Below are 14,994 nucleotides of genomic sequence, written 5' to 3' on the forward strand. Positions count from 1 at the left end.
TTTTTTTTCTTTTTTGATATAGACGTATCCTACGGTCTTATTCTCTCTATGTACTCTTACAAAATGTTCGACGATATCAAAACGAATCGTTAGTCGTAAAAATGCTATCCCAATATTTTCCTGCATGGGATAGGGGAGAAGAGCTAGTGGGTGGTCTTCTTCTTTTTCGTGGGTATCGCGATAATAGGTGTTTGTGCGAATGTCGTGCACCCTTACAGAGGGATCACGACAAATCGACTTGCCGATGTCACTCTCGCTGAATCGCTTCCATTCACTAATTGTCCCTACTTTTGTATCCCGTCGAAGGTCTAAGAATCGAAAGATATCGTTCTTTCGATTCAGACCTATTGTCGAAATACATCCCTCGCTTTCTATGTTCTTCTTTTTCTATTTTTCTTTTTTTTTCTTTTCTTTTTTTCTGTCTTTTTGTTCTCTTTTTCTCGAACGTCAAAACGTAGTTAAATATTTATAAATACGATAAGATCAATGACCAATATTCTTAAGTGTTTCCTATACGTTCCTACATCTGCGTTCAAGTAATATATTCAAATATTTAATTTAATTCCATCGTAATCGTGTTTGCAGGGTATTTTATTTAAAAGAAAACCAAAGAAAAAAGAAGAAAAAAAAAAAGAAAAGAAATAAATCGAATATCGCATCAATAAAAATTAATTAATTATTCGAGAACACTTACTTGTGCAGGTGCAGCAAGACCAGCAGACATTGCTGCTGCCGATTGCTGAGCAGCCGCTGCAGCCGCAGCGGCCATACTAGCTGCGGAAAGTGAACCGTAAGCCGCTGCTGGCCCATAATATGGTCCCATACCGGCTTGTCCCATACTACCGGCCATTCCTGTAACAATAATCGTACAAATTTACAATTTAATTATCTTGTAATATCATATGTATTAGATATATTAGATTTTCTCCATTCGTTCATTTATTCTATTTATTTGTAAAATAATTTCAAGATCAATGATTATGATTGTTAAAATGATGTTTTACAAGGGAACGTTACAAGTGACACATAATATCCAGCATATCGATCATTTCTGTCGAACAAACGAGAATATGAGGGAGAGATAGAGTGAGAGAGAGAGAGAGAGAGAGAGAGAGAGAGAGAGAGGAGGAGAAGAAGCGCTTCATTGTCCGAGAATCGACAAAGCAATGAGAAGACGTCGTTCATAGCTCGTTTAAATGGCCGGAGTCTATACGGAAGAAAATCATAAGAAAAAAAAAAAAAAAAAAAAAGGAAAGAAAGAAGAACGATGATTGGCATCGAGTTCTTAGATTTATGATCTTTTCGATCGATAATCGAATGATCACCAACGAATACACGTTTCACATGTATATCTCGAATAACGACGGCTTATGATAACTCGTACATTTTAAAGAATATTTACCGATGATTGTATGACAAAGAATGATGAATTTTTCTAAGGTCCCGATATGTTCGATAAGCCTGACGAATCAAAGGACAGAAGAAAAAGAAAACAAAACAAAAAAAAGAAACAGGAAAATAAATAGATAAAAAAGGAAAATATAAATAAATGTTTCAAAGATTATTATTTTTCTATTGTAATATAATTCTTTAATCGCCAAATAAATTCCATCGATCTAAATCGATTCGGCTTATCTTTTTCGATGTTATTTTACCCTAAGTTAGATTATAGGTAGGATTACAACGGAACAGATGTTCGATGATTCAAGCGTGTAATACGCTTCGACGATCCCCTATTGGTTTGCACAGATTTGTTTGACATTCTCTTGATATTCTCCATTGTTTTCATTCTTTACACCTCCTCTTCTTCTCGATCATTATCCTTTCTCTTGCTCGATTACATAATTTTCTATCTATATATCTGATTTTTTTTTGTAATCTATTTATTTATTTTAATATGTCTTAAAATAAATGAGAATGTACAAGTTTAGAAAATAATACCTACAGAAGAGAGAGAGAGAGAGAGAGAGAGAGAGAGAGAGAGAGAGAGGGGCACGTGAAAAAGAAGTTCAAATGTGATCTATGTATGATCGATATATATCGGCTATTACTGATAGTTCAAAAAATTTGACAAAAAATTTGCGATCACAAGGAATGTAAAAAGAAAGAAAGAAAAAATAAGAAAAGAAGAAAATAAAATCCGAAAGAAAAAAAATATACGAAACGTAGAAGCAAAAAACGACAGAAACGTTCGCGCCTTGAGAATGCTGACAAAAAAACAAACAAAAAAAAAACAGAAAAACTTCATTCTAAAAAGAAGAAAAGAATTATAAATAATATATCAGAATTATTTAATTACAATATTGTTGATTGAACAATCGTGAATTGAGAGAAAGCAAAGGATGATTAATAACGAAAGGAAGGACAAAAAAAAAAAGAAAGAAAGAAAAAAAAAGAAACAGGTTATTATAAGAAGGACTGGCGGATAATATAAATCTGCCAAGGAAGGGAATTATAATTTACGCGACAAAGCGCCACTCATCATGCTTTCCTTAATGATATCAAGAAGGGCCGATGATGGTGTTGGTGATGTTGGTGGTGTTAGTGATGGTGGTGATGGTCGTGGTGGCAATGCGAATGAGTAAGTCGGAGGGTCCCGTAAAAGAGAGAAGTACGCGAAGAAAGGGCAAGGGGGAATAAATCGTCGAATAATTCCCTTCGGCGCGTAAGGGCCCTATTTGTGCGCGACTCGTTCCGGAGTCGTGAGACGATTCATTGGTTGTAGCCACGCGAACGCATAAACATGTCGCAGTGAACGCGTTATTTATCGAATTGTCTCAAGTTCCGTGCGAATGTCCGGTGAACGAAGTTAACTTACGCAAAAAAGCCTCGGGACGAAACGAAGTTCGACGTAAAACTTTTGCGAAAAGATATACGGGTTTTTCTTTTCTTTTCTTTTTTATTTATTTTATTTTTTTTATTTTATCTTATTTTTTTTTTCTTCTTTTTTATTTTTTTCTCTTTTCGAACAAACAAAAATCGACATAGCGAGAAAGAAACGTTAATAAAATTAGTCGTTGATAAAAAAGAAAAAAAAGAAAAAAAAGAGAGAAAAAAAAGAGAGAAAAAAAAGAAAAAAGACAAAAAAGTCAATTAATCGAAAAAAGTAAAACTATACATTGTTTCACGTAAATCTTTTTTTTTTTTTTGTCTTTTCTTTCTTAAATTAAAATATATTGACGTTTGATTTTTATAAATTTTTGTTTTATGAATAATCGAATATTACATTCGCTTTTGATAATAATACAAATAAATTAAAATAATTACGTTATATACGAAGGGACCACCTCTGTCGTTTTATGTCGAGTAAAGAGAGAAAGAAAAAGGAAAAGAAGAAAAGAAAAGAAAAGAAAAAAGAAAGACAGAAAAAAAAAATTTCTAACAGCATTACCACGAGGAGGCGGCATATTTCGCGTTTGCGTTTATCGTACTGCCTCCCATTAGGCCGCTTTTTATAGTGAACTCTCCGATGGGGAAAGTAGAAGGATATGGAAGGGAAGAGAGGCGGAGGGGGAGAGGGAGGGGGAGTAGAAGTAGGGTCGAAGGGGGGAAGGCGGGGTTTGGCGGTAAACCCTGATCCTCGTCCCTTTGAAGTAAACTTTAGTATTTAGACGCACTGGTACATAGTCAGCATCAAGTCTTCCGTATTGGTTTCCTCGATACAGGGAACAACAAATATGGCTTAAGACGTGATAAAATGCCAAACTACGGCAATTATCGTCGATTCGAAGCGATGCTTTTCTTTCGTTAAAACCGGACGAAGTAAATAAGTAGTATCTACGTGATATAGAAAGTGTATATATATATATATATATATATATATATTAATGTGCGTGTACGTTTACGTGTGTACGTGCGTGCGTGTATGTATGTGTTTTTCGTTAAGCAATAGGGTTAAGTCCCAGCCGGGAGCAGAAAGAACATCTCAGAAATTTCAACTTAAGCCGATAATTTATCCCAACCACCCACGCGCAACTCTCCACACGCGTGGCACCGTTTGCACTGTACCTACTGAAAAAATAATAATAAGAAAAAGAAAAGAAGGAGGAAGAGGAGGAGGAGAAAGAAGAAGAAGAAGAAGAAGAAGAAGAAGAAGATGGAGGAAGAAGAAGAAGATGGAGGAAGAGGAGAAGAATGAATTTCTTGCGAAACAGAGAGAGAGAGGGAGAACGAGAGAGAGAGAGAGAGAGAGAGAGAGAGAGAGAGAGAAAATGAGTATAAGGAAAGAGAGAACCGAAGGTGGAAGGCTACGACCGATAAATCGAGGATTACCGATCACCCTTTTGCCCGTGGAAGTCGCGTGGGCGGTTTGGGGATAAATTCCAGCTTTAAAAGTATCCCCATCGCCATTGCCGGAATTAATAATTTTCTTCGGCTGTTCCCGCGAATAATATGCGGCCGTATCGTTCTCGCAGGAGGGTGAAATCGTGAATGAATGAAACCGATCGACAACGCGAGGATTATTCTCGTACATATATACATGAACGTTGTGTTCCTTGGCAGACTTCTTTCCGTTGTTTATCAATGACGTTTCTATATCTTCTCTCTCTCTCTCTCTCGCTTTCTCTCTTTTTTCTTTTTCTCCGGCCCCCTCCCCCGCCTTTTTTCTCTTTCTTTCTTTTTTTAATTTTTTTTTCCTTTTCTTTTTTTTCTTTTAAAGTCTCGAATTGTATTTGTAAAACATTGAACGATTTTCAAATTCAATTATCCATCTAGTTCCGTAACATTATCGTTTATCGTGTTGATAAAAGGAAAGAAGAGGAAGAAGAAGAAAAAGAAAAGGAAAGAAAAGACAAACATAAGGAATAAGAATACGAAGATAAAGAGGAAGAGAAGAAGAAGAAGAAGAAGAAGAAGAAGAAGAAGAAGAAGAAGAAGAAGAAGAAGAAAATCTTCCTTTTTCAAAACGATTGCCATCGAGTTAAATATTAACAGAGTTTCTTTCATTATCCATTCTTCGCTTTTCATCTGGCATATGTTTCGTAAAAGAAACGAGACAATGTTGCAATCGTTTCGAAGTAATTGGAAGCATTACGAAGCAGGTAAAGTGCAGCCTTCGCATTATTATCGAAACAAGTGGAATATTGCATATAACTTAAGCATATATGTTGTACATAAATACGATCGATTCGACCTATCATCCGCCGTCGTATTCCTACACGAATGGGGACTATCTTTAGAAATTTTATTGGATAAATAGATAATTGAATTGATCGACGTTTATTAGAACGTATGAAATAGGCTCGCCTTTTTTGAAACCTTTTCTAACCCTTTGATAATTTCATTAATCGGATTTCATATTTCTATTTCTGAGTATTGAGTATTTGACTTTGGGAGATAGGGAAGAAAAGAAAGGAAAATAATTAAGAAAAAAAAAAAGAGAGAGAGAGAGAGAGAGAGAGTAGAGAATAAAAATTGAATATACATATATAGATAAAAAGAAAAAAAAAAGAAATTAAGAAAACCGAGAACAGAGAGAGAGAGAGATAGAGAGAGAGAGAGAGAGAGAGACAGAGAGAGATAGAAATGAAAAATGTTCATTTTCTTCGCTTGAGAGAAACGCAAATGTCTCGTCTTATATATGTGTTTACGCAAGTGTAGACGACGAACTCGCGATATTTGTCACGACGTCTGAACGTTCGTCGACGATTGCATCGCTTAGTCGCGACGCGAAGAGAAACGGAAGTGCGCATCTTTGATGCCAGAAGATCGGAACAATGAAGGAGCCATTACCACCGGATCGTTCGAGGAAGCGGGCGTAGGAAAAAATAAAGGAAGTAGAAAAGGAGTCGAGGGGAAAAAAGAAAGAGTAGGAAAGAAAAAGAAAGAGAAATGATATAAAGAGAAAGAGAAATGATATAAAGAGAAAAAGGGGGGGGGGAGAAGAAAAAAAGAAAAAAAAAAAGAAAGAAACGAAAAAGAAAATAGGGAAGACGACTTTTCGAAACCGCCATTATGAGATTTCCGAGCGTGTTTCCCGGAGGGCATTGAAACCACTCTGTGTGCTTTCTAAATGACAATACGATCGAAATGCCAACCCTCGGGAGATTCGAGATAAGATAAGAATATCAAAGGCGACTACGAGAAACGATTCTTTTATTCTGCTTGATTAAAACGCCGAAGTTTTCGAATTTCATTGGATAAAAGAAAAGAATGAGAAAGAAGATTTATTCCATATTCTATAACCGTTTCGTACTTCATTCGACTAGTTTTGTCTAATTAGTTTTACAGGCTGATTTATAGGGTTGATATATATATATATATATATAAGGTTATATCCTGTATATCGATTTAATAACCTTTATCACCGATTTTCAAAGTGTATTGTCGCGGAACCACTTTGCCGGATTCCAATTTAAAGATTTTCGCAATGTTTAATGATCGAATTATCGGAACAAGTCAAATTCGATATTACTACTGTCAGATGATTCCTGGCAAACAGTTGATTATATTATGGCAACTTTTGCAATTATTGGAAAATTTTCTGAGGATTCGCATAACAAAAAAAAAAAAGAAAAAAGAAAAAAGAAGAAAAAAAAAAAAGAAAAAAAAAAGAAGGAAAAAAGGAAGATTTAAATATCCAACTATATGATCATGTCTAACTAATCAGATACATACGGATTTTTTAAAACATATCTATTACCGGCTCGAAGAGCATCCATCGGAACGCTTGGATAAGGAATACTATAAGGATATCCCTCCTTGCGTAATGTTTTAGGCTTTCTTCTAGGTCTGTACTTGTAATCAGGATACTCCTTCATGTGTTGCGCCCGCAGCCTTTTAGCTTGATCGATGAATGGCCGTTTCTCGTCTTCGGTTAGCAACTTCCATTCGGCACCTATAAATTAAACGAAGAAAATCGAATGTAACACTTTGAAATTTCTTAATGAAAAGCTTTTTGAAAATTAAAACGATAAAAAAAAGAGAGAGAGAGAGAGAGAGAGAGAGAGAGAGAGAGAGAAAGAAAAATAACGCGTCGGATGAATTATGGTTCTAATGAGAACACTATTCGAAACTGTTCGAAAATTGTGATGAAAAGGACAAGAAACAGAGAAACAGAGAGAAAGAGAGAAAGAGAGAGAGAGAAAGAGAGAGAGAGAAAGAGAGAGAGAGAAAGAGAGAGAGGGAGAGAATGATGACGATGACAACAACACGCACTTTGTAAACCTCCCACTGTTATAGTTACACGAATAACGCTTTGGATCAATGAATACAAAGGCCATTGGTGGATGTACTACATTTGTTCGTGGTTGAAGCGTCGCTTGCATCGCGATGCTGTCGGTGTCCTAGTCGAGACTGGTGGACACGAGCGTTATGATTGAATTGATCGACGTGCGGATGTTGTGCATTGTTTAATGGCGCGTCGATTATTATCGACTGCGCTGCATCCCACGATTTTTACCTCCAACCGCACTGCTCTCCCTCAACCCCCTATCCCTCTATTACTCCCATGCGCCTACTCTCTTTTCCATCCCCCTCACTAATACCGACTCTTCTTCACTGATCCCATTTTCTATATTTCTCTCTGTTTTTCCATACCATGGTAGATTGCTGAACATGCGAATCAAAGTTTAAAATGTTGCCATGTCGACGAGCTTTTAAAAGAAAGGAAAAAAGGAAAAAAAGAAAAAAGGAAAAAAAAAGTAAAAAAAAAAAAAAGAAGCGAAAAGAAAAACTATATATATAATAAAAAATATTCTTTTCTTTTCTCCTTCTATTCCTTTTCCTTTCTGTTTCTATCATATTTCTTTTCCTTCCTATAATTAAATAACAATATTACCGTTCTCTTTGAGAAACGTATATGGAATAAATAAGATCTATCGAAGACTATTTCTAAATTTATAAAAATTCATGTTCTCGAAATGTTTCATAAAAAAAAAAAAAAACAAATGGAATTAGATTATCATTATAAAAATTGATGTAATTTGTGAATCAAAATTCGATTGGTCATACTGAATAAAACGTTATAGAAGATAAGGATACTGGAGTTACGTTATTTCTCGAGATAAACGAAAAGAGAAAGAGAGAAAGAGAGAAAGAGAGAGAGAGAGAGATATGTGCAAAGAGAATCGCTAACACGAAAGCAAAGCTTGCTGTGCTCGCGTAGCGAAACGCTTTTACGACCCTCGAGCGTCGTCGTGTCGCGAAGCTTTCTCTCTCGCCACCGACGAGAATTGTTTCACTGGGAATTAATTACCACTTGTTGTTGGTGCGCCGCCGGCATCGAGAACAAAGAGAGAACGAAACCCTGGGTATCCTGCGAAACGCTTTCTATCTACGTATATGTACCTATGTATATGTATATGTATATATAAATATATATATATATATATATATATATATATATATATATATATATATATACATACACACCTGTCAGTTTTGAAGTCAGTAGCGATATTATGTATACAATAGTTGAGAGATTCGTTGACAACGACAACGTTATTTTCATATTTTCTAGAAAATTTTAGACGAATCTTTTTCTCTCTCTCTCTCTCTCTCTCTCTCTCTCTCTCTCTATCTATCTATCTATCTATCTAGTAACACGTCTGACACATAAAATTCTTCAAAGTAATGACGCATCAAAATAAAATTTTATTTAAAATTTAATTACAAATAGATACGTACTATTAACAGGTATAAAATAGATAGATATTAGAATTTTACGAAATCCTATTTTATCTATCTTAATACATTTGTTAGATGGTATTCTTTTATTTATATAAATTTACCCAATTATTTTTAACTTATTGATACGTCTTTAAACGTCTCTTATATTTTACAATAATACTCCGTCGTTTTCTTTGAAAAAGTATTTCTTTGTAAGGAAAAATGAAGAAGATATCACTGAAATGTCTCTCAACGTGTGTGTACGAAGAAAAAGGATTCAGAAAACGTACGATCGTAATATCCATACGTCCATGATAGTTCTATATCTCAAGGATACAACATCAGCAATAGTAATAACAACGACGACGACGAAGACGATAATGGCGACGGCGATGTTGGCGACGATAACGATAAAGAAATTCGAGGTATCGAGGAAGGAAGGAAGGAAGGAAGGAAGGAAGGAAGGAAGGAAAAGTGAAAAATAAGGAAGGAAGTGAAGGATAAATGTTCTCGATACCGAGGACACAGTGAAATTAATTTACACGCGTGTTGAAATTCTTCATGTGAAAAAGAGTGGAAGAAATGAGAGCAAAAGAGAAAGAGAAAAGAAAAAGAAAAAGAAAAAGAGGGAGACAGAGAGAATGAATCCACGTTGTTCGCGAGACCTTTTTACTCTTTCTCTGTCTATCATTCTTTCTCCTAGTAGTTTGCTAGCAGCAGGCTATGACAATGGGAAGAGAGTTGCTTTCTACAAACCTATATCGAAGCACATAGAGCTAAACAATACGAATACGTGGTGACTTACAATGAATCGGAAAGAATGGTACCTACGTAAAAAAAGAGAGAGAGAGAGAGAGAAAGAGAGAGAGAAAGGGGAAAGAACGAGAATAAAAAGGAAAATTCTTTATTTCAATCGTTCATGTGACGAATAATGCATATCTATGTTGACACCAACACTACGATCAATCATTATGTTTCTTCCAAAATTCATCGAAAGTGACGGAGTTTATACGTCGATGATGAAAGTAAGAGGAAAGTCAATGCGAAATGTCAAGTTTACTTCCTCTATTTATAGTAGTATTATGCTTTATCCAATCGATACGGGTTTTCTCGTTAGAAAGGCAGGTGGTAGAGCGACGAACTAGGTGGGTAGAGTTAGAGGGTAGTCAAGAGTGACGGGTAGGTGGAGAGTGAGTGAGGGGGTGGCTTGGTGTATTTGTTTAGAACAAAGGCTTCCCAACAGCAGCAGTAGCAGCAGCAGCAGTAGCAGTAGCAGCAGCAGCAGCAGCAGCAGCAGAAGTAGTAGCAGTAGCAGAGCAGTAGTAGCATTGACGGTGTTAGTAGTAGGGTATATTCTCTCTCTCTCTCTCTCTCTCTCTCTCTCTCTCTCTCTCTCTCTCTCTCTCTCCCTCATTCTCACTCTCTCTCTCTCTCTTTCTTGTTTCTTCTCTTCGTCGTTTTCGAAACGACGACGACTACGACGACGATGGCGACGGCGACGGTGACGATGGCGACGACGACGACGACGACGACGACGACGACGACGACGACGACGAGCTTAAAGCACAATGGCGCTTGCTTTTCAGTCCTTTCGCCGACGGACAATGGCGTTTATTTAACATCGTTTAAAAGTACAAAGCCTGTTAATTAATGGACGGGGGTGGAAAAGCTGCCAGAGAAAGGGAAAGAAGGGAATGGAGACCTTCCAGAGGATAACGCGGCCATGCCGACAGACCGACTACTACCACTAATAGGTACCTAACTTCTCTTTTACCCTCTCTTTCTTTCCCTCTCTCTCTTTTTCTCTCTTTCTCTCTCTCTCTCTCTCTCTCTCTCTCTCATTCCTTCTCCTTTCTGTTTTCATTGTCAAAGCGGGGAAAAAGCTGCTGCTGGTTTCGAGAGGAAAGTAATTCGCCGATGAGAGAGAAGAGTCCTAGGTACATTCCTTTTCACGAACATCGACTGAACGAGGAGATGAAGTTTCTTTTTTTCTTTTTTTTTTTTTTTTTTTTGTTTTCTTTCTTCCTTTCTTTCTTTCTTTTCATTTTTGTTATTGTCGTTGTCGTTGTTTTATCTAAATAAAAAAAAAAAGAAGAAAAAAAAAAAGAAACGTACGACGCAAAAGTACGCGATCGTAAATGTTAATTTTGGAATCTTACGATGAAATATTTCAAAGTCGACTTCTTTCGTAGTTATTTATTATACATACTTATCTTTGTAGAGAGAAAAAAAAAAATATATATATAGATAGAGAGAGAGAGAGAGAGAGAGAGAGAGAGAGAGAGAGACAGAGAGACAGAGAAAAAGAGAGAGAGAGAGAGAGATTCCATTCAGTCATAAAAAAAAAAAAGATTTAACCATCCGTTGTACCGCGAGTAACGACACGAGTCAGAAAGGAGCACGAATCGATCGAACAGAACGTTCTCGTTCTACGTCGACGAGCTGTCCGTGCCGATGAAACGTGGAAATTGGAAAACGTTTCCTATGCTTCTCGTCGTTCGTCGTATGTACGTAGGAGGAGAGTCTCTCTCTCTCTCTCTCTCTTTTTACTTGCCCGATTCTCAACATTTTTCTTTCCTTCTCTTCCTTTCTATATTTTTTTCATTCTTTTTTCTTTCTTTCATTTTTCCTTCTTTCCTTTTCATTCTTTCTCCTTTTTATTTTTTACCTTTTCCTTCTTCTTCGTTCTTTTTTCCCCTCCCCTTTTTTCTTTCTTCTTTCTTTTTTTCTTCTTTTTTCTTTTTTATTTTTTCTTTTTGTTTGTCGTCGCGTAGAAAAGTCGTGTAGCGCCTTTATTTTCCTCATTAATAATATCCCGTATTTATTAACACCTTTTGATATTTGCACTTGGGAACGCTCAATTAAGACGTTACGACGAGAGAATGGGCCGCGACTCGAAGAAGGAAAATTGAAAATAATGGCGAAACGAGATGCTAAATAAGACACACAATAAGAATAAATTGTATGCCTTCGTGCTTCCTAGCGTTTCCCTTTTTCAAAGCTCCTCCCCTTCTCCTCTTCCTCCATCTCCACCATTTCCTCCACCATCTCCATCTCCACCTCCACCTCCATCTCCACCTCCTCCTTCTCCTTCTCTTCCCACTTCTTTCTCATTCTCCATACTTTGTTAGCGGCGTTTCCCCTTTCTTACGACGCATTACAATGAGGCCGTTATTTCCGTTACGGAAGCTGCATCGTACCAATTAACGAGAAAAGCCTCGGGGGGGCCAACCAAAAGCCAAAAGATATGATTTATATATTTTTAATGAAATACAATTGGAATTATGAAACATTCTTGGATCTATGTAATCCAACTATCCACGTTGTCGATCTATCTTGAAATTTCGTGATATCTTATTTTATTTCTCGAATGAAACGTTATATATTATTTTCTATCGTTATTAATGGTCGATTAAATCGATAATCATTTAACGATCTTCCTAGCTTCCGTGATTACATCATTGATCACCGTTACGACGTCAAGGTCTTCCCCTTAATTAATAGCTACGATCTTAGCCGATAACTAAACGTGAGTAACAGTTAACGAGAGAAAAAAAAGAAGAAAAGAAAAAAAAAAAAGAAAAAAAAAAAAGATAAAAGAAGGAAAGAAAAAGAAGAAGAAGATAAAGAAGAAGAGATGGATAAAGGAATTTTAATTGAATGTTAATTTTGCAAATCTAAATTTTTATTAGACAATAAAATTATTATTATATTTAATTATTCATTCATATTATAGATACGACAGGAGCGCAGTATTTCATCGTTATGTCAACATTGTGATGATGTCCCAAAGAAAAAAAGAAAAATGGCGACGGAGACTTTTGAAAGATCGTTTTGAGAAAGTAAGAAGTACAGAAAGAGAAGGATGAGAGAGAAAATGAAATGAGAAGCGGGGAAGAGTGCTCCGGAACGATCATTTTTTCTCCCCCTTCCCCTTTCCCTTTTTGTTTTTTTAATCACGCGAGCGAAAGAGGAAAGGCGCTTAGCCGTACGTTTTCTACGCGTTTTGTATACGTCGCCTTTGTCGCGACGGCTCGCATTGTTCTTCCGCGATTCTATAGGATTCGCACGGTGTCGGGATCCTCCGCGAATTGTTTTCTTCGCGAATTTCGAGCGAGAGAGAGAGAGAGAGAGAGAGAGAGAGAGAGACGATAAAAAAAAAGGTAGAGTCTTATGACTGATCTAAACGCGATCGAGCTACGTATCTCTTGATTTTTAAAAAGTTTCCTTAAGAGCTATTTACAATATTACACACAACAAATCATAAATATATATATATATATATTAAAAATAAAATAAAATATCAATAATCTTAATACAGTAAAATAAAATAGTTATATCTAATTTATTAGTAATATCTATGTATTTATTTGCATTTATAAAATAAAGATTTCAATTCAATCACATGGAACAAAATAATATGTAGATATAAGTAAATACTCAGAGAGAAATGTTCATTCGAATGGGTAAGAATTCTCTCTAGATTTAACAAAGAGAGTTAGATACGAAGAAAGGATGATGACGACTAGGAAGGACGACGATGACGCTGACGACGACGATGATAGCTACCTAACCAATGTAAAGATTTCTCTGCGGAATAAACGCGGTAACGCGTCTAAACGAACGAATGGGAGAGAAAGAGAGAGAGAGAAGATACGAGGGACCGGGTTTAATACGCGGAAAATGTACGTGGTCCCTAGGGACACGTCAGGACACGCGAAAGGCTAAATAGGATCGTCGTGGACGCGAAAAAGGAGAAACATTCATCCTCCTTTTCCTTCTCCTCCATCCCTTTTCTTCCCCCTTTCCCGTTTTCTTCAACAGCTTTCCTCCTTTACCCTCCGTTGAGTATCCAACGACACAAACCGGCACGCGATTCGTTTCTCTTCGATGTGAACGACGAAAGAAACGAAACTCCGACTTAGCGAGTGAGCAAGCGAGTAAGCGAGCGAGTGAGTTAACAAAGTGAGAGAGAGAGAGAGAGAGAGAGAAAGAGAGAGAGGTTTCAGCAAGCGACAGAAATACTTCATTACGATGAAAGCTTCTGCACGTAACTCTCCTCGAGTCTCTTCTTCTTGCCTCCCTTCTACAGGCAGAGCTTTTCTATCTCCTTCCAGGCGACACGCTCTTCTCCACCGACCCCCCTCGCATGTTTTTTACGCACGGTGCACCTTCTCTACGCGCCGTTCTCTGCTCGTCCTCTTCTTACCACCCCATTCACTCCTACATCCACCGCATCACTGTACCACACCACCCTATCAACTTCCTCCCTCCTTTTCCCTCTCTGCCTTCCAACCTATCCTCTCACCCTTCCGCTCCATCCATCCTCTACCCCCCCCCCCCAATTCCTTTCTCGCACTCTTTCGCTCTTTGTAAAAGTTACTTGCTCGTGTGTGCGCCCGCGCGCGCGCGTGCATACGCTTAGCTTAGAGACGACAATGCATTGGGGGTATTTTAGACGATGGCCGACAAAAATGAAGAGAAGGGAAAAGAAAGAGAAAGAAAAAAAGAAAAGAGAAAGATAGAAAGGGTAAGAGAGAGATAGAGAGAGGGAGAGATGGGGGTGAGGGGTGGGGGGAGGGGTAGAGAAAGAGGGAGTATTCTCAGATAGACGAGAAGAATGGGAATTACGTCGATCGATGCAAAGACGTATGAGAGAGTCTCTAAAGAATCTTGGATTAGTGTTGGCCTGTAAAGGAGAACTTTACTCGCTCGCGTATTTCTTGTTTTTTCTTTTTCCGTTTTTTTTTCTTTTTCATTTTTCTTTTCTTTTCTTTTCTTTTCTTTTTTTCTTTTTTTCTTTTTCTCTTTTTCTTTCCCTTTTTCCATTTTCAATCGGATCTCGCAAATATTAACGAGAACAAATTCTTATATCTTTGATATCTAAACGAGCGCCATTTTATTTCATTCAAATCTTTACTTATATATGAATTTGTTTTTTGTACGTATACATTGTTTATATTTCAAATGAACAATCATTGATATTATTTTTAAAAAATTATTTAATATACATAAACTAATTTTATGTTGAATTGATTAATAAACATAAAAGTTTACTGTTATAAGATTAAAGAGTTTATTACTATAAAATATATATATATATGTGTTGCATATATCTATATATTTCAAATGAAGTTCATCTAATGCAATACCTATCACTGTAATCATAATAAAGCCTTTTTCGAAACTTGCAAAGTATACGTATATTATATACTTGACTACATCAAAGTCCAATAAGGAGATTAGCTTCGACCATTTCGTTTCCCAATGGACCATTTCGTTACGAATTTATGTTCCTTTTCTCGTCACTTTTCCATCTATGTGTTTCTCTTCATTTTCCCTATTGGCTCTTACCTCGTTCGTTCGCCATGAAAATGGAGAAAT

The 14,994-nt window shown here is 36.7% G+C and overlaps 2 protein-coding genes across 3 annotated transcripts in view; one reads left to right on the forward strand and one right to left on the reverse strand.

Moving 5' to 3' along the window:
* The window catches only part of LOC124427098 (peroxisome biogenesis factor 1), a 95,904-nt gene extending 95,226 nt beyond the window's left edge, over window positions 1–678 (forward strand). Inside the window, exon 17 of the mRNA XM_046969578.1 lies at window positions 1–678. This exon is cut by the window's left edge and continues 1,383 nt beyond it. The gene's annotated coding sequence lies outside the window, so the exon portion shown is untranslated.
* Window positions 1–14,994, reverse strand: part of LOC124427100 (transcription factor Sox-19b-like) — a 58,557-nt gene that overhangs the window by 4,663 nt on the left and 38,900 nt on the right. For both annotated transcript variants that reach the window (XM_046969590.1, XM_046969588.1), the window contains exons 3-4: window positions 6,644–6,838; window positions 695–852 (exon numbers count right to left, since the gene is read on the reverse strand). In XM_046969590.1, coding sequence (XP_046825546.1) covers window positions 695–852; window positions 6,644–6,838 — 353 coding nt within the window. The remainder of the gene's footprint in view (window positions 1–694; window positions 853–6,643; window positions 6,839–14,994) is intronic.

This window comes from Vespa crabro, chromosome 9, assembly GCF_910589235.1.
Source record: "Vespa crabro chromosome 9, iyVesCrab1.2, whole genome shotgun sequence".
NCBI lineage: Eukaryota > Metazoa > Arthropoda > Insecta > Hymenoptera > Vespidae > Vespa > Vespa crabro.